Source organism: Ciconia boyciana, chromosome 26 (assembly GCF_034638445.1).
Source record: "Ciconia boyciana chromosome 26, ASM3463844v1, whole genome shotgun sequence".
NCBI lineage: Eukaryota > Metazoa > Chordata > Aves > Ciconiiformes > Ciconiidae > Ciconia > Ciconia boyciana.
Genome location: NC_132959.1, coordinates 1,735,001 through 1,761,132, shown reverse-complemented (window position 1 = coordinate 1,761,132; position 26,132 = coordinate 1,735,001). Strand labels below are relative to the sequence as shown.

Genomic DNA, 26,132 nt, shown 5'->3' with positions numbered 1-26,132 from the left:
ACAGGCAGACTCAGAGTATGATGCAGCACAAATTTAATGAGGCTGAGGAATGGAAGGAAGCAATGTAAAGTGTAAGGAATACATTTCCATGGTCCACTAAGGACAGTACCCACTCATCCCTCTCACAATGACACATTCAGCAAAATGAGATCTTCCTTCTTCATTGTTTAAGTGGACTGTACTAATTCAGTCATGCAGAACAATTTCTAATGATTACATATTTTACCTAGTCATTGTCAAATACAAAAAAGCATAAGAGAACAAGACATTTGATTGGAAATATAAAGTAAAGCATCACAAAAGTAAGACAAGCAAAGGCCTGATTTTAGGAGATGCCAAGCTCCCACAGCTCCATTAACTTCACATTGTGGGTGTCTAGCATTGCATCTGAAAACCATGGCCATGAGCTCAGTCCTGCATCGGGTTGTGCTTCAGCATTCCAGGTCATTTCTTCCTGTTTGCTCCTCACGCTTTAGCACGGCCCATAGAAGCCACTGCGGTAGGTGTTGTAGCGACGGTAGGGCCGGCTGTACCCACTGCCCAGGCCTGGATAGCCAAAGCTCCCAAATCCCAAGGAGCTGCCAGAGGAGATGGGGACCCCTCCAGCACTGAGCGCACTCCCGACAGCCGCAGATGCTGAGGATCCCACAGCAGTGTTCTGGGGGAAGGAGCTGAGGATAGGTCCAGGCAGGGTCACCACCACAGGAGAGGGCTGGATCACCACTGTCGAGTCCTGGCACTGCCTGACACAGGGCTCATTGCAGCTGTTGGCAAGCGGGGTTGGGCCACAGGGGGTGGGTGGACACAGGTCGTAGCAAGACATGTCTGTGGGGTCAGGTAAATCTGAAATGAAAAAGAAACAAATGCAAGACAGGAATTTAAATAAAACTCTCTTTGTACAGCTGAAATTTTCTCGTAAGGGGAGTATGTAACAAGCTAACAAGAGGTTCCATGGGGAGCAAGATGACATTTTTCACCAGATCCAGAGGAAGTACTTTGAAAACAGGCATGAGCTTGCATTTTCTTTAAGGAGGCTGCTAGGGAAGGTAGCATTGGTGCACCTCAGTCAGGAACTTACCTTGAAGCCTCCGTGGTTAGTCAACTCACTCAGGAACCAGGGTACATGCTGATGCTGAAAGTCTCTTCATTCACACTGCAGAGAGTGCCCTAACCACAGGGCCATAACACTACTCTGGGAAAAGGTACTTTCAACACTTCCCCTTGCCGTTGTGCACGCAGGAAAGCTATTAGGGCTCTGTGTGTCCTAGAGAAATAGAGGTTGACTCTGTAGCCTTCAGATGAAGGTGCTTTGCTGGAAAACGGTTAAGGGTCAGCTTGTTATTCGTGATCCAAGGCTTGCCTCTTTGCTAAACAGTCAATGATGACAAACATCCTACCTAATGCTAATAGAGCAAATAACCTTTCCCATTTCATTCCTCTCGCTTCCTCTCATGCATGTTCCATCTTGGAGGTCTCTTATCCCAGGTTTAGAAAGTGGAAAATAGAAGCTTAAGCACTTAAAATTTGTTCAATAAGAAATGGAAGGACAGGCAGCTGAATTCGGGAACGCTTCTATTTTTGTGTATCGCTATTAATATTAAAATCATCAGCCGATCTCAGAAGCTACAGTGCAAATCTGTCCACAGTTGTTTGGAGGATGGAGAAGCAACTGGTTAAAGGTCACTCCTTACCTGCAGAAGAACTACAGTTTCAAAGGCAGGCATGGACTGATGGTTGCTTTCTATCTGGAGAGCTGGTGACCCAGGACTACCAGTATTGGCCAGTGTCCCATGTTCTTCCGATCTTCTGGCCTTAGCTGAATTTTCCACAGACCAGCACACTACTCTGAACAGACCCAAGAATTCACTACAGATATTTTATGCTCAGCTGCAGGACCTGAAAACTTGTTTGGATGCTAAAGTTGAATAAATAGACCTAACTGGCTAACTTGTGGCTAATTGTCCCATTCAATGATTTTTATAACTGACTACCAACAGAAAACTTCCTTTTTCATATGAAAACCCCTTCTTCCCTCAGAGAAAAAAGCTGAATATACTACAACATTAGGGAGAAAAAGCTACAGATTCATCAAGGCAACAGTTCAACATATAAAGAGAGAATAAATGGGTTCAGGCTTACCTTATTCACCAAGGCAAAGAAGGCAAAAGAAATGGATGGAAGAGCCTTGAGTTGCTCAGGTTTTTATACTGAGTCCCAAGTTGCCCAACAACTTGGGACATTCTTTGTGCATGAAGTTATTTATGAGCCACTACTGATTACATGTTTTTTTGCCTCAGTATTTGTGTTTATTACTGCTTCACTTCCTTATCTTGTGGCATGTATATCTGACCGCAAGTTTCTTTCATCTTAAAATATTCTGGGCCAAGTTAATTTCTGGGAACACTAGAATGATTAATTCAGAAGAATTTATTCTGCCTTCAAAACCCTCTTGGATCTTCCTGGTGTCACTAAAGGAGATTAAGCATAATTTACATAATGCAGTCCCTTGTACCCTCCTCTGCAAGGTAAATACTGTTGGAAATCATGAAGAATTTCAGCTTTTGGAAGTCAACCCATGAGCACTTGTCGTTTGGGGATTCAAGCTGCTTTTGGGGAAAGGAGAAGAGAGCCTGATTTTTTCAGAAAATGGCTAGAAATACACACACAATTTTCACCCAACTCCAGCCCCAAAATGAGAGAAGCAGCACAAATACTGTTAAAAGCGAAGGACACTGAAGAATCCTGTAAGAGTTGGGAGGAATTGAAAAGTGTTATGGCTGTAATTGAAAAGTACAAAGGCTGAGATAAAAGTAGAAAAATGCTTAAGATACAGGTTATTTATTTGACATGGAAGAAGAAACAAAAGAGTATTAGAAGTCCAGCCTAATGAGATCATATCAAATGACAGCACTTCTGTGGAAGAGTCAAGCACAAATCTTATTAATACAAGATCTTTCCTGGCTGTCTCTAATTCTGGGCCTGATGTTTTAGGACTTCTTTATCTAAAGAATCCACAAATTCACTTTTATTCTTATCTCAGACCTCAAAACATCAGCGTCTGTTTTTAGGTTAACTTCCACATGCATAAGTATGTTGCATTGCTTGGTGACATTTGTTCTCAAGGAAGAGTTCTGCAAAAGATAAGGTTTTGCAAAACTCAGCTGTGGAGGCAGAAGAAATCACATACAAGAATTCTTCCTTTCCTATTGCAGCATTCATTTCTCCAGCTGTCCCTGCAGTGTCTGGTACAGATGTGTTATAGACCAACAGCAGCCAGTTGGAGAAGTGTCAAAAGTATATAAAGTGTCAATAATTTCCTCACTTGCAGTCAATTTTTCTGTCACTTTACAGCAGTCTTTGGATTGCACAATGAGATTGAGCCTCTTCTGTAGGGTGGGCTTGCAGGATAAATAGTAAAGGGGTAAAATACATAAGCAATCCTAGACACAGAGATTAGTACTGAGGTTTTTGCTCTCCTAGCACTTTAACTACTGAGACATTTAAATCACCTCTAAATTAGGAGTGTCTTTGTGAAGATCCCCTGGGAACAGAAACTTGTTTGGCTTGGTCATAGGTTCCTGAGAACTTCAAAGTTTATCAGAAGCTTTTATTAAAGTGCTAGGCATGCAAAGTATCATATTAAGTGCAAATTTAAGATATGTGACCCATATTTGAATTCTCATATCACTTCTGTAATAATATATTATTAAGATTTGGGAGTGCAGGTCAGTCATTGGGTTCTAAAATTTATGTCATTGTTCCTGGCTGCAGGAATTACAGCTATTTTATTTTTAATTAAAAAATAGCTCAAGGTTTGGTTTAAGCTGTCTCATATTTCAAGGAGATTCTCAAATAAATTGCCCTAGCCTTTTTTAGCTTCACCAACCCTGTCCATTCCTCAGTACTTCTCCATATTCTAAAGGATTAGGAAGTTTTTTCAAAAATAATTTCCTCTATAGCAGCTGGTATCTAGCAGCTATTTGAGGAATTAATTTGCATAACAGTATTCATAGATTATTTTCATAATTTTTTTTATTCTGCCTTCATCCAAGCTCTGCTTGGAAAACACAAAATACTTTAAAAATCAGACTATGAGTTTAAAAAAAGGATCTAGCAACATTTTCAGAGATGTCTACAGTCTTCCTTGAAAATAATTACAATAATTATTGTTCTAACTCCAGCCACTTTATTGTACAGTCAGAATGACTTAATTGCCTGATCTTTGAGATTGAGTGAATTAGAAGTTCACAGCTTTTTTTGTATAACCAAGGAAAGACCTATATATTCAGATTGTAATTAAAACTTCTTGCATAATCTCAGAACATCCTCCTGAGACACCTGTGAGTGACTAAATGTCTGAAAAAAAATTCTTAATCAAAATGGAAGTGGAAGCTTATTCACAGTAATCCCCATGTAATGGCTCCAGACACAAAAATGACCCCAAAATCTGTGCATGGAGAAACAGACACAAAGAAAATGGAAGTTTCTCTGGCAAGAAGAGTGCCATCTGCAATAAATATTGAAATGTAATTAATTAGGTCATTATAAAGAAATGGATGGCTCAGGGTCTTTGAGCAGTTGAAGAAATCTGTAAAAGTTCTTGCAACTCAGAGACCTCCTATGCCATTCCCTTGTCTCACCATTCACAACAGCTCTGATGGATAGTTCTAGCTTTTAGCTCAGACCTCATTCTTAGCTAATTGTACTAATATAGATGCTTATTGACAGCATTAGCAACAGCCTGCATATCATACATAGCCATTTGAAGTTCACACAATAATCTAGGGCACCTGGTTCCAGGCCACTGAGAATGAACTCTGTTAATGCCCCCATGGTATTAGCAATTTCTGCCTCATTGCTTAAAACAGAAGATGTATCTATAGCTTAAGGTTGCTTAGCTCAGTCAGACTGGATGCCTCTGCATGGCATTGCTGTTTCTATTGCAACCCACCACTCATTGTTTGCTGTAATTTGTTTTTTGGCCCAGGCAGCTGAATAGTACATGCTGTATGTGTAATCTGAGTTGCCTTTCGGTGTAGGCAGAACCTGTGACTTGAGCTTCACAGCTTCAGCTTCTGCTGCTCAAATAGCTCCCTTGAAGGCAAAGGTGTTCAAATATAGGTAGATATGTAGTCCTCAACGTTCATACCTTAACATAGCTATTTTCATTGTTAATGTTATTAAAATACTGTTATGAAGAACTTTAAAATTACTAAAGTTTGAGGTTTGGTTTTGCATCTTACTGTGGTCTAATAAGCTTAAACAATTTATGTTACAATTTCCCTTTTTGTCAAAAAATAAATGTAACTAACTACTGCATACAGATCTGTGGAGCAGTTCTGCAAAGAGCCAGGTGTAGTGTGGTCGTTATGCTGGAATTCAATGGGGAACAGTAGAAGAAAACACAACAAAAATTAATTTACGCTGGAGGGAAGAAACTGTTGCAACACACCAGAACCTCTGCAAAACACCACACCCAAAATGGGTGGGTTTTAGTTATTTTTCAAATATGTTTGAATAATTTTTCAAATGCAGATTTTAATTATATTTCAAATGGTAAGAGTGCAATTAGTATTTATCTACCCATGGCAAAGGGGGTCAGATCCGCCTTCCTTGCAGAACGATGTCTTGGTGCCACCAAGACTGATCAATGTGTACCTGTAATTCACCACCTCAGAGCAAGGGATTGCCTGTTGGTATAAACCCTTTTCACAAGGCATCATTTCTTTCTGCCAAGGATTACATGAGATGTCACTCACTTGTGTTTTGCTGCAATTACATGCCAGGTCCCTGATTTTACATTTACTTCCATTAATCATTTAGGAAGGAAAAGATCACAGCCTGATTGTTTGGAGCTGGAGACCCAGGACTAACACATATTCATTTACAGACTTTCCGTTCCAGTAAGAAAAGAAGGGTTTTCATACTCAAAATAAACTTTGAAATTACAGACTTTTGCATGGGGTGAAATTTCAGCCTGTCATTTAGCTCCACGAATGCCTGCAACCAGTGAGCGTACACAAGTACCTCTGCCGAACCCAACTGTTTCAGCACCAGCCCATGAAGATCCACACAGAGGCACCAGGAGCTCAGTTTACAACATGAGTTACAAATCCATATTTAAGTAGACTTAGATAGATTGGCATTAATTACAAAAAATACTCAGTATAATTTGCAGGGGGGGCAGGTCTCCTCTTAGAACATTCCCCCCAATCTCCCTATGGTCTTTTCTCTTAGGGGTCCCACTTTGATCAGACCATGGCCATCAGAAACATTTTCTGATGAACAAGAGGAACTGATAACCATCAGTTTAAGTGCGTGGTCTTACCCCCGTGGTGAAAGCCAGAGTTGGGGAAGGAAATGTACCAAATCTATAGAACTTGAGGGCAAAATATTTACTCTGTATCTAGTATCCACTTTGCTACAATGTATCTAATTTAGTTCCACAAAAAAGCCTCTACTTTGTTACAATATATCTTCCTTCTAGATACCATGTTCCCAAAGTTTCCTGGCTGTAAAATGATTTCTTGGCATAGAAGTCATCAGCCAAATCCTTATTTCTAGTCAACATGAAAAAGTAGCTTTCAATTAACGAAACAGAGGAACAGTAAGAAATTTTACACAAAGTGAGCTGCTAAAAGTTTTTCAAACAAACACCAGGAGACTTGGATTGTAATGCAGCATAACTTTAATGAGAACAAAAAGCGGAATAAAAAAGTACAAAGTACAAGTATATATTCCTAGGATTCAATAAGACAACAGCTAATATGTCTTTTCATCCTGGGTTTCCTTTCTCAATGCTGCTGTGAACTGAGACAATAAAGTCCCATCTACAGCAATAGAAAAAAATATGTTTCATCAGAAGTATGAAGTATTCGAAGAATAAGACAAGCAAGGTCTGATTTAGGAGATGCCAAGCTCCCACAGCTCCATTAACTTCAGGTGGAGTTGGGGGTATCTAATATCACTTCTGAAAACCATGGCCATGAGCTCAGCCCTGTGTCAGTTCATGCTTCAGCGTTCCTGGTCATTTCTTCCTACTTACTCCTCATGCTTTAGCATGGCTCACTAAAGCCACTGCAGTAGGTGTTGTAGCGACGGTAGGGCCGGCTGTACCCACTGCCCAGGCCTGGGTAGCCAAAGCTCCCAAATCCAGAGGGGTTGCCAGAGGAGATGGGCACTCCCTCAGAGCTGAGGGTGCTGCCCACGGCTGCAGAGGTGGTGGATCCCACAGTGGTGTTCTGGGGGAAGGAGCTGAGGATGGGTCCAGGCAGGGTCACCACCACGGGAGGGGGTTGAATCAAGTATGTTGAGTCCTGGCACTGCCTGACACACGGCTCATTGCAGCTATTCGCCAGTGGGGTTGGGCCACAGGGGGTGGGAGGACACAGGTCATAAGAAGCCATGTCTGTAGGACAGAGGGAAGTCTGAAATACAGGGAAGAAAGTAAATCCAATATAAAAGTTGTATTAAGTTTATAAAAGTCAGGGAAGAGGATAACATGTGAAAGTACCTAGAGAAGGTGGTCAGAGAGGTAATCACTTACTAGATAAAAATCCACAGTAGGCAGTCTGAAAATAACATAGAGGTTTCTCTTATTTTTATAAGGCTGCTGGAGGATGTCTCTGCTCTGCGGCTGGCCTCTGAACTGTGGTGCCAGTCATGGTAAAGTTTGTCCTAACCCTTACCAGCAAAGGCATTTCCCATTCTTTGGTAGTTTCCCTTTGCACTGTCTCTCTGGAGAAGGTACAATTGTGACTGTACCAGGAGATGGAGAACAGCAGCTGGAGCTCTCATCAGGCATGGAAAGTGGCCCTGAGCTGAACATTGACACATAACCGGGTTTAGTGCCTTAATCACAGAATCACAGAATTGTATAGGTTGGAAAAGACCTTTAAGATCACCGAGTCCAACCGTAAACCTAACACTACCAAGCCCACCACTACACCATGTCCCTAAGCACCTCATCCAAACGGCTTTTAAATACCTCCAGGGATGCCAACTCAACCACTTCCCTGGGCAGCCTGTTCCAATGCTTGATAACCCTTTCAGTGAAGTAAAATTTCCTAATATCCAGTCTAAGCCTCCCCTGGCGCAACCTGAAGCCATTTCCTCTCGTCCTATCACTTGTTACCTGGGAGAAGAGACCGACCCCCACCTCGCTACAACCTCCTTTCAGGTCGTTGTAGAGAGCGATAAGGTCTCGCCTCAGCCTCCACTTCTCCAGGCTGAACAACCCCAGCTCCCTCAGCCGCTCCCCATAAGACTTATGCTCCAGACCCTTCCCCAGCTTCGTTGCCCTTCTCTGGACACGCTCCAGCCCCTCAATGTCTCTCTTGTAGTGAGGGGCCCAAATGCTAGAACTTAGTCACTAATAGCCCAGCCATCAGTATTTGCAGAACTGTAGAAAAGTACTTGAGAAGCATTCTTTGCTCCCAAATGTCATATGACCAGAACAGGCAAACTTGGAGTGTGAAGAAGGGTTATTTTCATGATCAGAGGTTTCTGCCTTGATTTGAATGCTGTTCTGCCTGTGGAAAACAGGACTTGGGGATAGATCCTGGACCTGGAACTCAGCACTTTTTTTTTTTTTGCCTACTCCCACTTTCTTAAAATGAGACTGTATTTCCAACCAGGTTCATTGGCTAGCTACTCCCCTAGCATTGGTCTCTAAAATGGAGCATGAAGCTGCTTGTTTTGAGAGACAATATTGCCAGTATCCTCTAAGTTCTGTCTCATTACACCCTGCTTCACAAGTAAATAAAGCCTTTCTTTTTGATAGAAGCAAGCCTTTCTAATTTTCCTTCCCAAAAGGAAACATTTAGCAATATTTATAAAGAACTGAGAATAACAACAACAACAAAAAAGTCATCAAAGTAACAGTTTAGCATTTAAAAAGACACTGGGTAGATTCAGACTTACCTGTTCACCTGGGCGAATAAGGCAAGAGAAGTGGATGGAAGAGTCTTGTGTTCTATAGGCTTTTATACCATGTTCCAGACTGCCTGCCTGGAACATATATTATTCATGAAACTATTTGATGATCTGTACTTTTGCATGCAAAATCCACCAAACTGATCAACCCTTTTTTTTTTCCTTTTCAAAATCTTCTTTTAGTATTGCTCTGTTTTTTCTCCTCCCCTTACTACATTCACATTCCAGTATACACAAAGCTTTCATCTTCACCAGTGTGCACCCACTTAATTGCTTGGAAGACTGTGGTGACTCGTTTGAATTACAGCAGTAATTATGTTGCCTCCTAAGGCTGATGTACATTTTATGTTTCATTTTAGTCATCAAGACACTGCTTAAGGGGAGTGTATGCGATGCACAGTCCTTATTCAAGACTTCACTCCTTTAAGTGAATAATCATTTAGCTCTGAGGTGGGTGCCTGGGATCAATTCACAAGCATTTCCATTTCAAGGACTCAGCTTTACCACAAGACAAGATGTATAATAGGTATTCCCAAATTTTGCACTTCTGCGCTATTTCAATCCCACACAAACATACAGCTGAGAAGAGCACCATGTGTATTGCAAAGGTTAAAGAAAATTAAGACCAGTGAGAATTGCTGACCAGAGACAATAAAACATGTTCTAGAACTGCTTGGGCTGACCCACAGTTTTCCCAGTTTGCATGAATACAGCTAATACAAACACATATAAGACTGCATTTCTTTACCCAGTCATAAATTTTAACTTCATTTTCCATGCCAAAGTCAAACAATCACACTTTTAATGAAAGAGCTTGATTACTTGATCTTGTTACTTTGTGACGTTTATTAACTGCCTCTAATTCTCCATACGATTTCTGTGCGGTCTCTCATCTGAGGAATCACCATTATCCCTACCTGAGATCCCAGTAAGTCACCAGGATGTGCAGCAATTTTCACATCAAATTAAGTATGCATGTGCATGTTAAAGAGTGCTTTCAAGTACTGGCTCTTAGAGGCAGTGCTCTGCCTGAGCCAAACTATGGCATCAGTAGAAGTTACACCCAGCAGTTCTCCATTACATTTATTGTTACACGATTTGTTTCACCTCTCCAGCCTGCAGTGGCCCGCCCTGGCTGTACTCCAACCTGCTGGAAATACTTGCACAGATGGAAAGTATGCAAAAAGCAGGGATTACATCTCTCCTCTTAGCACACCATCCCTCAGCAAAAGATATGACTTAGCTCTAAATGAAGAGTGTCTTTATACATAGGTTGGTCTTGGTCTTCAGAAGAACAAAGGACTTCAAAGTTCAGAACAGCTTTTCACTAATGGCTCAAATATGCAAAGTTTCATGCTACCTAGTGTTCAAGGTACATGACAAGATCTCAGCACTCGCATCACCTGGCTAATAAACTAATTTCAAAGTGTCTGAGTCAAGATCACTCAAAGGACTTCACAAACTAATTCAAGGTAAATACCTTCAGAAACTTTAATTATTTTATTAAAAATTTTCATAATTGTTTTTTAAGAAAAGCCAACTCTTCATCTTCTGTAAAATCCTATAACTCAACATATTTTAATGATTCTCCACAAGAAAATTCTCCTCTTCTTTTCTATAAAAGGAGAGAGTCTTTTTCTTCCCTTGCCTCAAAATCTCTACTCTCCAACACACTACCTGTCATCTTTTTATATATTTAAAAAAATATTTCTTTATAGTAGGTGAATGCTACCACTCACCTGGAGAATTCATTTCCCTTTCATCTGTAAAATGAGATAGCCAAGGAATACTAACTTTTCCTTATTCTTCCCTCTAGGGACATAAACAGTTTTTCTTGGAGGGTATATAATATTTTAGAAACAGAGTCATTAACAGAGTGAAAATGTTTTCATTAATATTCTGCCAGTTTAGTCTAATTAGCACCTAGAGTTCACCCAAAAGGTTGAGGGCCTTTAGATCTTGCTTTTTGGGATTGCTAAGGCTGCTGAACCAGGACAGAACAGCTCTCACTTATGGATCAGTAATGGAGTTTCACATTCCACACACTCAGTTAAAACCCTTTGTGTAACAATAGAGTGCTCCCATGACAGGCTAGTGAACTACCAAATTGCCAAAGCACTGACAAATTACTTACATGAATTGAAATTTGTATCATCTTTATGTTGACTCAGAGGCTTGAGTGTAATAGTACAAGGCATTCAAATCATCCACAGGTCTTTGAGATGAAAGAAGCTTTGAGGAAGGCTTTTCATCTGATGCCAGGATGAGACTAGACTGGTACATAAACCATAAGCGATTTAACTACTGGGAACAATTTAACTATCGGTGACAATTTAACTAGCTGCAACAGAATTTATATAACTGGAGTTATTTGAATGCCTCAAGCCTTCCCAACATGAGAATCTCTTCATTTTCCCCCAAAATCTATTGTCACTAAAACAGCTTCAGTGGCTGTTGCAAATCTGGTTTAAATCTCAGGTCCTTACTTTTAGCAAAGACAATTTACTTGTGAGGATTTCTAAAGGTTTTAATGCCTACAAGTGTTCTATATTTATTTTATGTTAGCATGCTTCATTCCTTGACATGAGCTTTTTGTTGGAATTCTTTAGGGCTGCAGCCAGGACAGTAAAGACAGCCAGGCTTTTATAAGGAGCCCTAAAATATGCAGTACTTACACAGTAAATAGCAAGTAAATAGATCAAACAGTTTTGCTCTCTGTCACAAAAAGCTATGTGTATATCTCTTTCGAGACTTCTGCTGCAGTTCATGTTTTACTTCACAAATCCAAGCATTCGAGCAGTGATTTGATGGTAAAAGAATGTAAATCTTTCTTTGCACCCTGCAGCTCCAGGTCAGAGTTATTGAGAGGGTGAATCACAACAGGATTCCTTAAAACAAATACCATTATATGCTAGATCAGATATCCTGCCATTCTGTTAGATCGTAAAACGTTTCCAGCCTTGAGAATAATTTCTTGACAGAGATGCAGAAAGCCAAGTATTATGATGAGGTAGTGTGGAATCAATATGCATTTCAGCTGCAAAATTAAATATTTTCTTGATTTGAGCTCTAAACATATGTTCCTCTCCTCTTATTAGTGGCCCCAGTAGTATTCATATAATGTCTCCACCTGGTAGTGATGAGCTATGCGGTGATGAATTTCACCCAGAAAAAGCTTCAAAAGAAGGTAGGAGGGGAAGGAAAAAAAACGTAATACTGGAGATATGATAAAAGCATAACTTTAATAATACCAAAGAGTGGATTAAAATACCAAAGAGTGGATTAAAATACTGCAAAGCAACAGGTTTCAATATGGAAAGAATGGCCCATCTCGTGGTGATGTATTCCACAGAAAGAGCTCTTCTTTCAGCATAGCATTGCACCTTGACAATCAAGTCCCATCTACTGTCTAAATTAGAAGTTTTACACCAGGCAGTATCAAATACAGTGATGCACAGCAGAACTACATACTTGATTAGAAATATAAAGTAGTATAACAAGAGTAGGGGCCTCATTTTGTGGAATGACTAACTCCCACAGTTCCATTAACTTCAGATGGAGTTCTGAGTATCTAACTGCTTCTGAAAACCATGGCCACGAGCGCAGTCCTGTGTCAGCTTGTACTTCAGCATTCCTGGTCATTTGTTCCTGCTTGCTCTTTACACTTTAGCATGGCCCATAGAAGCCACTGTGGTAGGTGCTGTACCGACGGTAAGGCCGGCTGTACCCACTGCGCAGGCCTGGATAGCCAAAACTCCCAAATCCCAAGGAGCTGCCAGAGGAGATGGGCACTCCCTCGGCACTCAGAGCACTCCCAACAGCTGCAGATGCTGAGGATCCCACAGTGGTGTTCTGGGGGAAGGAGCTGAGGATGGGTCCAGGCAGGGTCACCACCACGGGAGAGGGCTGGATCACCACTGTCGAGTCCTGGCACTGCCTGATGCAGGGCTCGTTGCAGCTATTTGCCAGTGGGGTTGGGCTGCAGGAGGTGGAAGGACACCGCTCATAGCAAGACATGTCTGTGGGATGGAGGTAAGTCTGAAATACAGGACCAGAAGTGAATGAAATGTAGGAGTCATATTGCACTTACATTTACTCAGCACAGGTATCAGGAAAACAGGAGCTTTCCAGGGATCCTTTTAGGAGTTGAGTGAGGAGTGAGTTGAGAAGGAAACCGAATTCTTAAATATGCTACAAGAAGATGGAGGCTGAAATAATCCTCTCACAGTTGTTGGGTGATCCAGTGGAATAGCTGGCAGCAGAACAAAAGGACACATACCTGTATCATTACTTTAATTTTAGTATTTTGATTGGCTGTACGTCTGGAAAAACACTACTGAGATCCAGCCCCAGGTATTCAGAGCATTGTAGAAGTAGTAATTATGAGTAATACCTAGCCACAAATGTACTTATGGCTAGAGTTCAATAGAGAGCTGGAAAATGAAATGAAGAATTATTTTCCAGGTTCCAAATTCACCTATGAAGAGGTACAACTTTCAATATAGTTAAGCATACTTGAAGCTGAGGTCTTTGGAAATCTTTCCCAGACAACTTGTCCACAGATGTGCCATCCATGAGAAAGCCAGGAGTTCCCAACATACTCCCTGTATCCAGTTCCAACACACCAATAAACACAAAGTTTGCTGCTTCTTATGCCCATCTTGGTTTGTTGGGTGCTCAGCTCTCCTCTATTTTTGCTATTCTTTCCCCTTCTCCTCACAGTCCCTGAAAGCATTTCTCTCAACTTGCGGGAGATGTCATCACATACTATAACATAATTTCAAAACTTGGCATCTGTAAGACACCAAGCAGAACTTTTTGATGATGTCTATCATATTGAAGTCCATTGAAGGCTGAGGATACGTGATTAGAGCCGATATCCTTGCTGAACTCAGTATGACTATTCTTTCTAATCTCAGTATGCAGCTTCATTTTGTCTTCATTTAGAAAGTGGTATTTAGAGCTCAAAAGCTTGTGGTTTGACATAATTGATTTTTAAAACCCACAAACCTCTGCTTTAAACCTTCCTAGTTTCCTTACTCTCCAGCTGTTTCTTTTAGTATCTGGTTCATTTTACCCTCGTTACCCACTATGCCCAATAATAAATTCATCATAAAAATGGAAACACTGAAAAAGCCTCCCATTAAACAGCAAAGAAAAGGATTTTTCTGGATGTCATTTCTGAAAATAAATGCATCCACATCCCTTACAAACACCGTTGTTTTCATACCAACCCAGTTGAAATTTCAGGCATTACAGATGATGGGTAAGACCTTTAAAGATATAAAATGCACATTGCTACTTGAAAGATGACTGAGGACATAAATCTCTGTAATCATAGAATCATAGGATGGTTTGAGTTGGAAGGGACCTTTAAAGATCACCTAGTTCCAACCCCCTTGCACAGGTATTCTACCCATTCAGTGTGTTAATCTTTATTATTATTATTGGGATTTGCTGAGTCACTTAGCAAGTCTGAAAGCCCACATTTGACTAAATTCATGTCACCATTTCAAGGATCTGCATGGTCAAGTCGGGACTCCAGAAATACCTGCAATTCTAACAGCAAAAAAACAACTTTTGAAAGAGAAAATAGTCTTCCCCCCAACTAATCCAGCAACTAGCAGAATACTGTGCAGAAAAAAGAACAGCAATCAAATTGTTATGAAGGCATGAATTCAACAAATAGAAAAAGAGAAGTAGATTTGAACTAACCTTGTTCACAAAAGAGGAAAAAAGGTAAGAGAAGTGGTAGGAAGGACCTTGAGTTGAGTTAGCTTTTATACTGCATCTCGGATGGCCTGAGGACCACAGACATCCTTTGTGCATGAAATAATTTACCAACAAGTATGTCCTGAATGCAAAATGCTTCCAACTGATTAGAAGTCTTTTCCTTACTGTTCATTACTTTGCTTTCATTTCCTTATCTTCTGACATACATATTCTGTCATACAAGTTTCTGTCATCTTCTGGTGTTATGGACCAAATTTATTCCAGTGCCACCTTTCCGTCACAACAAAATTTATGCTCCAGTGTACATTTCACTTTAATCATAAGGAAAAATATTAAGAAGAATTTATATAATACATAATTCATCATTCAGAGGTGTTCTTTTATTAATAATATGAGTGTAAATCCTTAATAAATTCTGGTCTCCACCAATATTTACAAAGCTCTGACTCCAGCCAAGCATAAGAACAAACTAGACTGAACTTCTATGGTTTGTGAAGGTCCTGCAAAAAAGCACAAGCATATGCACGCCTGAAATCCCACTGAATCAAATGAGAAAATCAGAGCCCTGTGTGAAACTCAGAGAAAAATACTATTATATTATATCAAATTTGGATAGTATCACCCTATTAAACTTCAGTAACACAGTTTGAGGCACAGCTGCTAGCACATGGGGACATTTAAACCTGATTTATCAGTCCTTTTATGAAGGGAACCTATAACTCCCCTCTGTATCATCTCAGACCACAAATATGAATAGTACTTCACAAGTCATCTTGAGGGGACATATGAATTTTAAACTATTTTGAGGTATTATCCTTGCACAAGCTTAACTGTGGAGTCATTGGGGAAAAAAACCACACAAGGGCCTGTTTGCCATTGTATTTTTTCCCTTGCTACAGACAGCAGTACAACAGTGATTACATTCCAGACTGATGGAAGTTCATTGCATAAGTGGAATATATATACAAAATTTTAATATGATTTTTAACTTTATTTTGCAATCTCTCCTGTACAAGCTGCAGGGTTTGAACCTCTCCTTGGAGAAGACTTGTTGAATATTGTGCATGAGGATTCATAGACATCTGGGAAATAAAAGTTCTTGGTCTTAGGTTCCTAAAGAAGAAGGGCTTCAAAGTCCTTCACAATTTTCATTAACATTGTGCATATTCACAGAATTCACTTATCAAACTGTTCATGATATATGATGAGGTTTTAACACCGTCACCATCTGCCCAATGGGATGTCTTTAAAACCTCTGAACCAAGATCGTTCTTTGCCATCTATAAGCCAACACATAGGTTTATACCTTCACAAAATGAAGCCATTTGTATTTTGACAGACTCTATGAAAACCAACCCTGAACAATTCTTTAAAGAAAAAAAATCAACCTTATACAAATTTTTAAACTGCTTTTCATATTTCAATAACTTTATCTAAACCGACCCACTTACACTCTTAAATATTTCCCTTCCTTTCCAGACCTAAACAATGCTACCAACCCATAAACATGTAAACATGCACATTTTTGAAATAAAAATTCTTTTGTAGCATCAGGTGCTTACTGGCAACCTGGAGAATTAATTTTCCTGTAAAACTTGTAACAATATCCACAGAAGTTTTCAACACTGCTGTTCTGCTTCCCTCCATTTATACAAGAGCTTCTATTTGGTATAGTACCTCATATTTTAAAAACAAACTCATCACAGATCACTGCAGTATTTTCAAAAGGACTCTTTAACTGTCTCCTGATCATGGGTCAACTCCAGACTGGTCTGATTGGCTCAGAGAACTCGTCCAAGAGGCTTGAAGCTCTCCTTGGAGATCTTTTTTAAAGATGGTGAACAAGTTAATTGGTAATTGTTCTTAAGTGGGTCAGGCAGGGAATAGCACACAAAGAGCTTTAGTGAATGTCTTGAATGTGATCTTAGATTGTGCTCCCAAGACACCCGCAAGCTAACAAATTGCTGAGGATCTGAAAAAGAGTCTTTATTAGACTGGGCTTGGAGTAATTTCATATTGACACTAATAGAGTCGGTATAAAAGTACCAGAAATTAAAAGTACCCATAAATTGTGAAGATGAAAGAATTTTTAATGGGTAGAGTATGCTTCTCATGCAATGCCAGGGTGAACCTAGACTGGAAAACAAAGCAAAACAATTTCATTATCAAGAAAAGGTTCCACCTGAAAAAATATATGTGGGAACTAATTCATGCAAAAAAGGATGCCTCAATAGTCTCATAAATTTGTAAACATCCATATGCATAGCTATTGTACCCATTTCTCCAATCTTAACATACAAAGGGGACATGGCTTTCAAATTGACGGTCACATTCTTCAGGAACTGTCTCTCTAATGACACATTTAACAAAGGCTTCGACATCCTGCACAAACACTCCATGATGCCATGCTGTCTGACGATGACTAGTTCCAGGACACTGCTTTATTTTTCCTTTTAAATCAGCAAGCGTAGACTTAGGGACTTATGGCAGAGAGTAGTTCTCCAAGCTTTTTCATTCACAACAAGCACCACAAATGTACCTTTCAGGACATGCTGTTGTTGGACACAGGCCACTTAACCAGACATTTCATTCTCCTGAAATTCATTTCTGTACTCTTTATACTACACGTCCATTTGCATCATAGAAAGACGCCTTCTTGCCACCAAGAACAAAGCCATTCTTTGATGTACATCAGAGTGCAATCAGTGATTCCTCACAGATCTGAGCGAATAATTACTTCAGTCATACCAGTTCTGTCAACAGGGCACCATATGCCTGTGTATGCATTCCAGTCTCTTCAATTATTTGTTTAGAAAATACACTCATGGAAACCAATTTTTAAGCAGAGACTCCACTCAGTCCAGTACCTATTTACCATCTTTCATATTTTGCTGTTGCTGCCTCAAGCCACAGCCTAAAAGGGGACATATCCCATCTTATCTCTAAACTATATTTTCCCTTCAATTTCGTTACTTTGCAAGTAATTCTTAAGTAAAGAAACTTAGAACATAAGTGTAAAACATTTGAAAAAAACCAACCTACCTCTTTTCCCCTGCTGTGGGGACATTTGGACTGGTTCCAGCACTAAACTTGAATGCCAGGTATCTTCCCTCTGGTTCCTCCACTATTTCTATCTCAGCACTATGATACTGTAATTTTCAAATAGATTTTAGAGGGCTCTAAAAGAGGAAACCCTGCAAAAGGCATAGAGTCATCAGAAAATACACAACTCTCATTCTTATTTCTTTCCTGTTCTATGTACTGCCAGACCCTGTGTAGCTCCAGTGGGAGAGCAATGGAGTTGATACAATTTAAAACTTGGATAAATTTCTCAAAGCTTATGTACCTACTGACAAGGTTATTCTTTGATGACTCTTAGTTGCACAAAATGTGCTCAGTTTTAACATATTTGAGAAAATTCCTAGATGGTGGGTAACAGGATTAAAAACAAACTGTTCTTAAGAGAAATACCTATGGCCATATAGCTAGTTCTCCAATCATGTAATTTTCCCTCTATATTATGAGAGTCCTTCTGTGGATTAGCTAAGGAATAAGATTTATTGGATTTTCTTTAAGGCTTGAAAGAGAGGTCACAGCCAATCATAAAAATGTATACATGATAAAATCATATAAAGAGTCTTCTTTGATGGGATTTGAACACTCACTTCACCTTTGAAGCCTTGAGTCAAGATCACTCAAAGCATGTCATGGTTAAAGCTTCAGAGTCTGGTAGTATTCAATCTAACCAAAAAACCAAAACCCAAATAGTGCTTCTGAAAATCTTATTATGCACTTTCAAATTCTCAGAGTTTCAAAGATGCCAAATAACTGATGAGATCAGAAAGCTCCCAACCTGAAATATAACAATTGTACTTTTACGCACAGATGTGGAAAAAATTTTGGAAAAAAATTAGCAAAAGAAATACCTATGTAAACTTGTTCAATGCTTCACAGGAGTGTAAACAATAAAGAAATTATTTTTGAGATTGATTGAGGGGACAATTCAATTCACATTTCTACTGAAAAGGAACTCTGCATAGATTTTTCATATGATGACACATTTTTCCTCAAGGGAATGAAAAAAGAAGGACAAAACCACCATGAAACGCATTCAAATGCAACATCAGTTTAATGTCAAGAAGTCAAGTAGTATTCAGCAAAACAACAAAAAAATATATAAATGGAAAAAAAGCCATTTAAACCATTCCAACTGAAAGGAACCAAGCAAGACTCTACTTTTCCTTAATTCCTGAATAAAACCCCTCAACTGACCTTTTGAAAGTACAGCATTATACCAAGTCAATATGAAATTCAAAATCACAGATCAAGAAAAGTTATAAAAAGCAGGAATTTCAAGACTAAGATATATGTTGGCCATGTCCCCAGGCAGCACCTTACTTCCCTCCACGCTTTGCAGGAAGGCAGGAGAGTGCTCAACAATCTGGAAACCCTGGCCAGCAGCTCCAACCTCAGACCAGCACCTGGCTTTGGGCTTCCTGGTCGATGCACTCACTGGACACCCGGCCCGCCTTTAGCAGGGCAGGCACCTTCTGCCGTAGTAGCGGCCACCAAGGCCAGAGAGGCTAAAGCCCCCAGAGGAGATGGGCACTCCCTCCTCACTCAGGATGCTGCCAACAGCAGCGGAGGTGGTGGATCCCACAGCAGTGTTCTGGGGGAAGGAGCTGAGGATGGGTCCAGGCAGGGTCACCACCACAGGAGAGGGCTGGATCACCACGCGGGAGTCCTGGCACTGCCTGACACAGGGCTCGTTGCAGCTGTTGGCAAGCGGGGTTGGGCCACAGGGGCGGCACAGATCGTAGCAGGACATGGCTGCGGGACGGAGGTGCACCTGGGAGAGAGGGCACGGAAAGCACAGGCAGTGTGTGAGGTGCAGCCTGACAGCGCAATCGGCAAGAGCAAAGGCACAGGCTGGGAAGCAGGAACAGCCTGCTTAGGGAGCAAGAGAGCCTTAGGAGCCGTGGTCCCCAAGGTTGCCCTGTCAAGAAAGCACAAGACCTTCTCCCACCTCCCATGGTGTTCGCAAGGAGCCAAGAATCAGGAACACAACAAAGGAGCAAGGCTCTCAGCAAAAGCTACACCAAGACCAGAAGACCAAGAGGAGAACAAGAGAAAGAGAAGAGTGAGGCAAAGGGGGTTGCAGCTCACCTTGTTCACCAAGGAGGAGAAGGCAAGGGAAGCGGATGAGGAAGCCTGCTGTTGGACTGGCTTTTATACTGGTCCAGAGCGCCCCAGGCCCAGAGGCACCCCTTGCGCATGTAATGTGTTAACCAACAAGCTCATCTTGCATGCAAAGCATCACAGTTAAGGAAATGGGAACGCCGCTTATGTTCCCTGCAACGCTGCCTTTTCATTTCCCTCTTCATGACACGCCCATTCAGCCACACAGGCTCCTTTCAAGTGACAGTATTAGAGGCCACGATTTTTCCAGCGCAAATGACACAGAAATAAAAGAATGATCCCAATGCACAGTACCTGAGCAAGGAAAATGCAGAGGCAGTAGACAGGTGCAGCCCAGGGTCCAGCTCAACTGTCAGGTTCATGGGGATGAAGCAGGACTGACATCAAGCAGGGCAGTCATCCCACACGTCAGGAGCAGACCCAATGACGGTAACCCGGGTCAACAGAGCCCACTGATTGCTGACCAGAGCCACAACGACCAGACAGACCCAAGGAGAGGCTGGGAAATCAGTGGACAACTTAGGGTCTGCATCAAGGGGGCTCACAGTCAGGCATAAACCAATCTGCAAAAGAACGGCAGGCTTACAGTCCTGCCACCAAGCTGAAGAAAGGACTAAGGGCTCAGGACAGAGCTTAAATAGAGCCCTGGGTCAAAGGGAAGAGGGAGGAGTGAGAGACCCCAGGTGAGGCTCATCAGGGCCATTGGGCCTGTTGTTACTGCACTCAGGCCACTGATGTGCAAGAAGAGGAAATCTCCTGTGCACCTGGGACACAGGACACCAGCTCCATCTATCACAACAATGCGGGGAAGGACTTGTTCCTTCAAGAAAGGAAGCTTCCATTCATTTTATAAGTGCAACATCTGCCTTTTCTGCTAAGGGTCCTTTGAGTCACATCCCTGCCCCAGAAAATCCACACCTAGAGTCTCCTCCCAGACCTTGATACTCCCACAGCCAGCGCCTATGGCGAGGGTCTGTCCAAAGGCTCCAATGCCCTGCCACACCCTGCTCTCTCGGATCACGTGCTGCAGATGCTGCCTGCCCTCTCTGGTATCATAGTTTCACCCCACTGTGCTTCTGCTGTCTGCTCAGCATGGCTCATGAATGTCGATGGAGAGTGCATTTCCTGAGGGCCTTGCTACACAGCAGGGCACAGGGGGTTTGCTGACAGCAGCTGTCTTTCAGGGAACATGGGGCTTTAGCTATGGGGAAAGGAACCGTAGGGGTTCCCACAGCATATGGGACAGCACAAGAGGTGCCCCTCACTCTACCTGAAGTAGGAGTGGGGAGGCACAGGGCAAAACATCACTCATGGGGTGCTAGAGGATGTGGGAAGAAGAGATAGGCAGCTTGGCCTCTCCTACATCCCCTGTGGCAGGAGCTACCACCACATCCCGGTGGAGTAGACCCCACCAACTACAAGCCATCTTCACCCACGAGCAAGGTTACTTTCCTCCCTGATGTTGGTGGTCTTACCGTTCAGGGCAGGAAGACATAATGGCTGCATCGTGGAGGCTTTCTTTCTCTCCTTCCCCTGGTGTGCAAGGGACACAGCAGGACTTGCTAAGCGCCCTCACTTCAGTGTCATGGGCAACAAGTCATGTAATCTGCCAAGCAGTGACTGTGGTGCTATGACAATATTGCTGACTACTTCAGAAAGGGAGCTCAGCAGCACAAAGAGATGGTCTGGGGGGCAGAAGGGAAGGGTTACAATTGCTTGGGCATCGGTAACACACCCCACGCGTCTTGGAGCCATGGAAAGCATTGCAGGGGTTGCTGAGAGACACAGCAAGTCTGGTGTTCAGGACAAAGGGATGTGGGTGACTTTGCATTGCTTTGTCACATGGAAAGGACACTCCCCTCCAGGTGACCATTTCAGTGGAACTCCCCTGCTCCAAATCTCCCAGGAAAGATATGAGTCCACCACATCCCTTCAGCTACGTCTTTACCCTGTATAGCATCACATTTACCCCTGGACAGCTTGGCCGGGCATCCCAGGAGGGAAGGAACACGAGGAGACTCAAGCTACAATGCACCATAAACTTTAATAAGTCTGAAGAGAGAAACAAAGCAGTGCATGCCAGAAGGGACCCGGTCCACGCTGCTACCAGGGCAGCTGACAGCCAGGCACCCCTTCACAGCAATGGGACGCGCGTCTTCCTCCCACACACATGGGGAGAGGGTGATGAGCAGGGCCCCTCTCAACTTGCTTCAGGATGAACCCCTGGCACAGCTCAGCAGGAGGCAACAGGGACTCATGATGCGGAGAAGAAAGCAGGACAAGAAGAAGACATCAGTTGGCCGTGTTTCCAGACAGCACAGGATGGCACCTTGCTTCCCTCCCTCCTTTGCAGGAGGCCACGAGGGAGCTCAACCCATCTGGAAACCCTGGCCAGCGGCTCCAACCTCAGTCCGGCACCTGGCTTTGGGCTTCCTGGTCGATGCACTCACTGGACACCCGGCCCGCCTTTAGCAGGGCAGGCACCTTCTGCCGTAGTAGCGGCCACCAAGGCCAGAGAGGCTAAAGCCCCCAGAGGAGATGGGCACTCCCTCCTCACTCAGGATGCTGCCAACAGCAGCGGAGGTGGTGGATCCCACAGCAGTGTTCTGGGGGAAGGAGCTGAGGATGGGTCCAGGCAGGGTCACCACCACAGGAGAGGGCTGGATCACCACGCGGGAGTCCTGGCACTGCCTGACACAGGGCTCGTTGCAGCTGTTGGCAAGCGGGGTTGGGCCACAGGGGCGGCACAGATCGTAGCAGGACATGGCTGCGGGACGGAGGTGCACCTGGGAGAGAGGGCACGGAAAGCACAGGCAGTGTGTGAGGTGCAGCCTGACAGCGCAATCGGCAAGAGCAAAGGCACAGGCTGGGAAGCAGGAACAGCCTGCTTAGGGAGCAAGAGAGCCTTAGGAGCCGTGGTCCCCAAGGTTGCCCTGTCAAGAAAGCACAAGACCTTCTCCCACCTCCCATGGTGTTCGCAAGGAGCCAAGAATCAGGAACACAACAAAGGAGCAAGGCTCTCAGCAAAAGCTACACCAAGACCAGAAGACCAAGAGGAGAACAAGAGAAAGAGAAGAGTGAGGCAAAGGGGTTGCAGCTCACCTTGTTCACCAAGGAGGAGAAGGCAAGGGAAGCGGATGAGGAAGCCTGCTGTTGGACTGGCTTTTATACTGGTCCAGAGCGCCCCAGGCCCAGAGGCACCCCTTGCGCATGTAATGTGTTTACCAACAAGCTCATCTTGCATGCAAAGCATCACAGTTAAAGAAAGACAGAGATTGTTTATGTTCCCTGCAACGCTGCCTTTTCATTTCCCTCTTCATGACATGCCCATTCAGCCACACAGGCTCCTTTCAAGTGACAGTATTAGAGGCCAACATATTTCCAGGGAAATGACATGTCAGCACAGGCAGATGATGCAGCCAGTGATGAGGAGTGTCCCACCTCACCAGGTGATGGCAGCCCCTTGCCCCCCCGGGCCTCACTTTAAAGTGCTTCCTGATGAATGGGGCAGGTCTCCTCATAACCCTGAGGCTTCAGCCTGGACATCCACATGCAAGGGGCTGCACCATCTCTTGCTCTCCCTCGTGCTGTGCTCACTCACACTGTACTAGGCATCGCCTTTCTAGGCACGGCACCTCTGCTCTTGGGTTTTAGACTCTCTCTCTGAGATTGAGCTTTGCTCTCAGCAGAGGTTTGCCTGGCTCGTTTGCCATCTTCCTTCTCTCCTTCATCCCTACCTGCCTTAAGCAGCAGAGTACCAGAGGGTAAGAATGAAGGCTATTCCCCTCCCAACACTCTTTGCTGGAGACCTCTGGCAAAGGTGGAGGCACCCCAGCGACCAAGGCACATGCTGGCCAAGCGATACACGCACTTCTTCCTGCCTGTGTCTTTGCCACAACTTCTGCTCTGGCCATCCAGACTGTCGGCACACCAGGCACGACCAAGAACTTGGCAGGATTTCCACAGGACACCCAACCCGGCTCAGCAGCAAAGCAGGGTGCACAAGGCTTTGCAAGGACAGTCGGAGGAGCACGGCACAAGAGGAGCCTCCTACTCTACCTGAAGCACGACCAGAGCAGCAGGACCAAAGTATTGCCTGTGGAGGACAAGGGAGCGGGAAGGAGGGACTGAGAACAGAGCTGGTCACGTACCACTCCCTCAGTCTCCCCAGCTTCAGGCCTGCTTGGAGGGACAAAAGGAACACTGCTTGGGACCTCTCCAGGCACAGCCTGCACAGCAGCTGAGTGAGGTTTCTGGAGCATTTGCTGCACGTCTGCTCCACACTCGCTTCCCTTCAGGACACGGTGACACACACAGAAGGACTCCGCAACACCTAAGGCTTCTGACCACAAGACTGCTCCGGTGGGGGCAAAGATGCTTTTCCTGCTCCCTTCTTGACCTCCTCAGAATTTCCAGGACATGTCACCAACGCTACCTATCACTTTCACATGAGGGAGGACGACCCCTGTGTGTCCATCCCCTCCCCTACCCGTTTTACACACCCATGCTCAACCCATCCCCATTCTGCTAAAATCTAGCAGAGGGCACACATCTCCCTTTACACAGTTGCCCTGGCTGCCACGTGTCCCTTCAACTCCTTTGGGACTCCCTCCGGTTCCAGGGTTTGGAAGAAGTGCTTGGAGGAGGGAAGGGCAAGGACACATTGCAAGTGGTACCATGCGACCAGAGCCTTGCCCAGGTGGGTGCTAGCCTGCACAGAAATGTCTTCCAGCACGTCAATGGCTTGCCTCATCAACTGGGAGCCAGTATCCAACCTCACTTGTTGCTCACATGCCCCTTGGGGAGCTCCTGGCCACCCTTTCCATAGTCAGACCATACCACACACCCCTCCACTGCCCCACGTCTCTTCCAATGCCTATGGCCATTGAGGGTACTCAGCCCTACAGGCACGAGAAAGGTCCACCACTGGCCCACACTCACCCACCCTATTCCCACCCACGGCATCACATTACCCCCTCGGCAGCTTGGCCGGGCATTCCAGGAGGGAAGGAACACGAGGAGACTCAAGCTACAATGCACCATAAACTTTAATAAGTCTGAAGAGAGAAACAAAGCAGTGCATGCCAGAAGGGACCCGGTCCACGCTGCTACCAGGGCAGCTGACAGCCAGGCACCCCTTCACAGCAATGGGACGCGCGTCTTCCTCCCACACACATGGGGAGAGGGTGATGAGCAGGGCCCCTCTCAACTTGCTTCAGGATGAACCCCTGGCACAGCTCAGCAGGAGGCAACAGGGACTCATGATGCGGAGAAGAAAGCAGGACAAGAAGAAGACATCAGTTGGCCGTGTTTCCAGACAGCACAGGATGGCACCTTGCTTCCCTCCCTCCTTTGCAGGAGGCCACGAGGGAGCTCAACCATCTGGAAACCCTGGCCAGCAGCTCCAACCTCAGTCCGGCACCTGGCTTTGGGCTTCCTGGTCGATGCACTCACTGGACACCCGGCCCGCCTTTAGCAGGGCAGGCACCTTCTGCCGTAGTAGCGGCCACCAAGGCCAGAGAGGCTAAAGCCCCCAGAGGAGATGGGCACTCCCTCCTCACTCAGGATGCTGCCAACAGCAGCGGAGGTGGTGGATCCCACAGCAGTGTTCTGGGGGAAGGAGCTGAGGATGGGTCCAGGCAGGGTCACCACCACAGGAGAGGGCTGGATCACCACGCGGGAGTCCTGGCACTGCCTGACACAGGGCTCGTTGCAGCTGTTGGCAAGCGGGGTTGGGCCACAGGGGCGGCACAGATCGTAGCAGGACATGGCTGCGGGACGGAGGTGCACCTGGGAGAGAGGGCACGGAAAGCACAGGCAGTGTGTGAGGTGCAGCCTGACAGCGCAATCGGCAAGAGCAAAGGCACAGGCTGGGAAGCAGGAACAGCCTGCTTAGGGAGCAAGAGAGCCTTAGGAGCCGTGGTCCCCAAGGTTGCCCTGTCAAGAAAGCACAAGACCTTCTCCCACCTCCCATGGTGTTCGCAAGGAGCCAAGAATCAGGAACACAACAAAGGAGCAAGGCTCTCAGCAAAAGCTACACCAAGACCAGAAGACCAAGAGGAGAACAAGAGAAAGAGAAGAGTGAGGCAAAGGGGGTTGCAGCTCACCTTGTTCACCAAGGAGGAGAAGGCAAGGGAAGCGGATGAGGAAGCCTGCTGTTGGACTGGCTTTTATACTGGTCCAGAGCGCCCCAGGCCCAGAGGCACCCCTTGCGCATGTAATGTGTTAACCAACAAGCTCATCTTGCATGCAAAGCATCACAGTTA

General features: G+C 44.2%; 2 protein-coding genes and 3 pseudogenes across 2 annotated transcripts; all 5 read right to left on the bottom strand.

The window, feature by feature from the left end:
• Positions 1–472: 472 nt before the first annotated feature.
• On the bottom strand, positions 473–823 carry LOC140644260 (feather keratin 1-like). The gene has a single exon (XM_072846901.1). The coding sequence runs from the start codon at positions 821–823 to the stop codon at positions 473–475; it is 351 nt and encodes a 116-aa protein (XP_072703002.1).
• An 11,777-nt stretch (positions 824–12,600) lies between these two features.
• Positions 12,601–12,951, bottom strand: LOC140644286 (feather keratin 4-like). Its single transcript, XM_072846954.1, has one exon. The coding sequence runs from the start codon at positions 12,949–12,951 to the stop codon at positions 12,601–12,603; it is 351 nt and encodes a 116-aa protein (XP_072703055.1).
• A 6,247-nt stretch (positions 12,952–19,198) lies between these two features.
• On the bottom strand, positions 19,199–19,943 carry LOC140644161 (feather beta keratin-like; annotated as a pseudogene).
• Positions 19,944–22,334: 2,391 nt separating this feature from the next.
• Positions 22,335–23,078, bottom strand: LOC140644157 (feather beta keratin-like; annotated as a pseudogene).
• Positions 23,079–25,338: 2,260 nt separating this feature from the next.
• On the bottom strand, positions 25,339–26,083 carry LOC140644146 (feather beta keratin-like; annotated as a pseudogene).
• Positions 26,084–26,132: the final 49 nt, after the last annotated feature.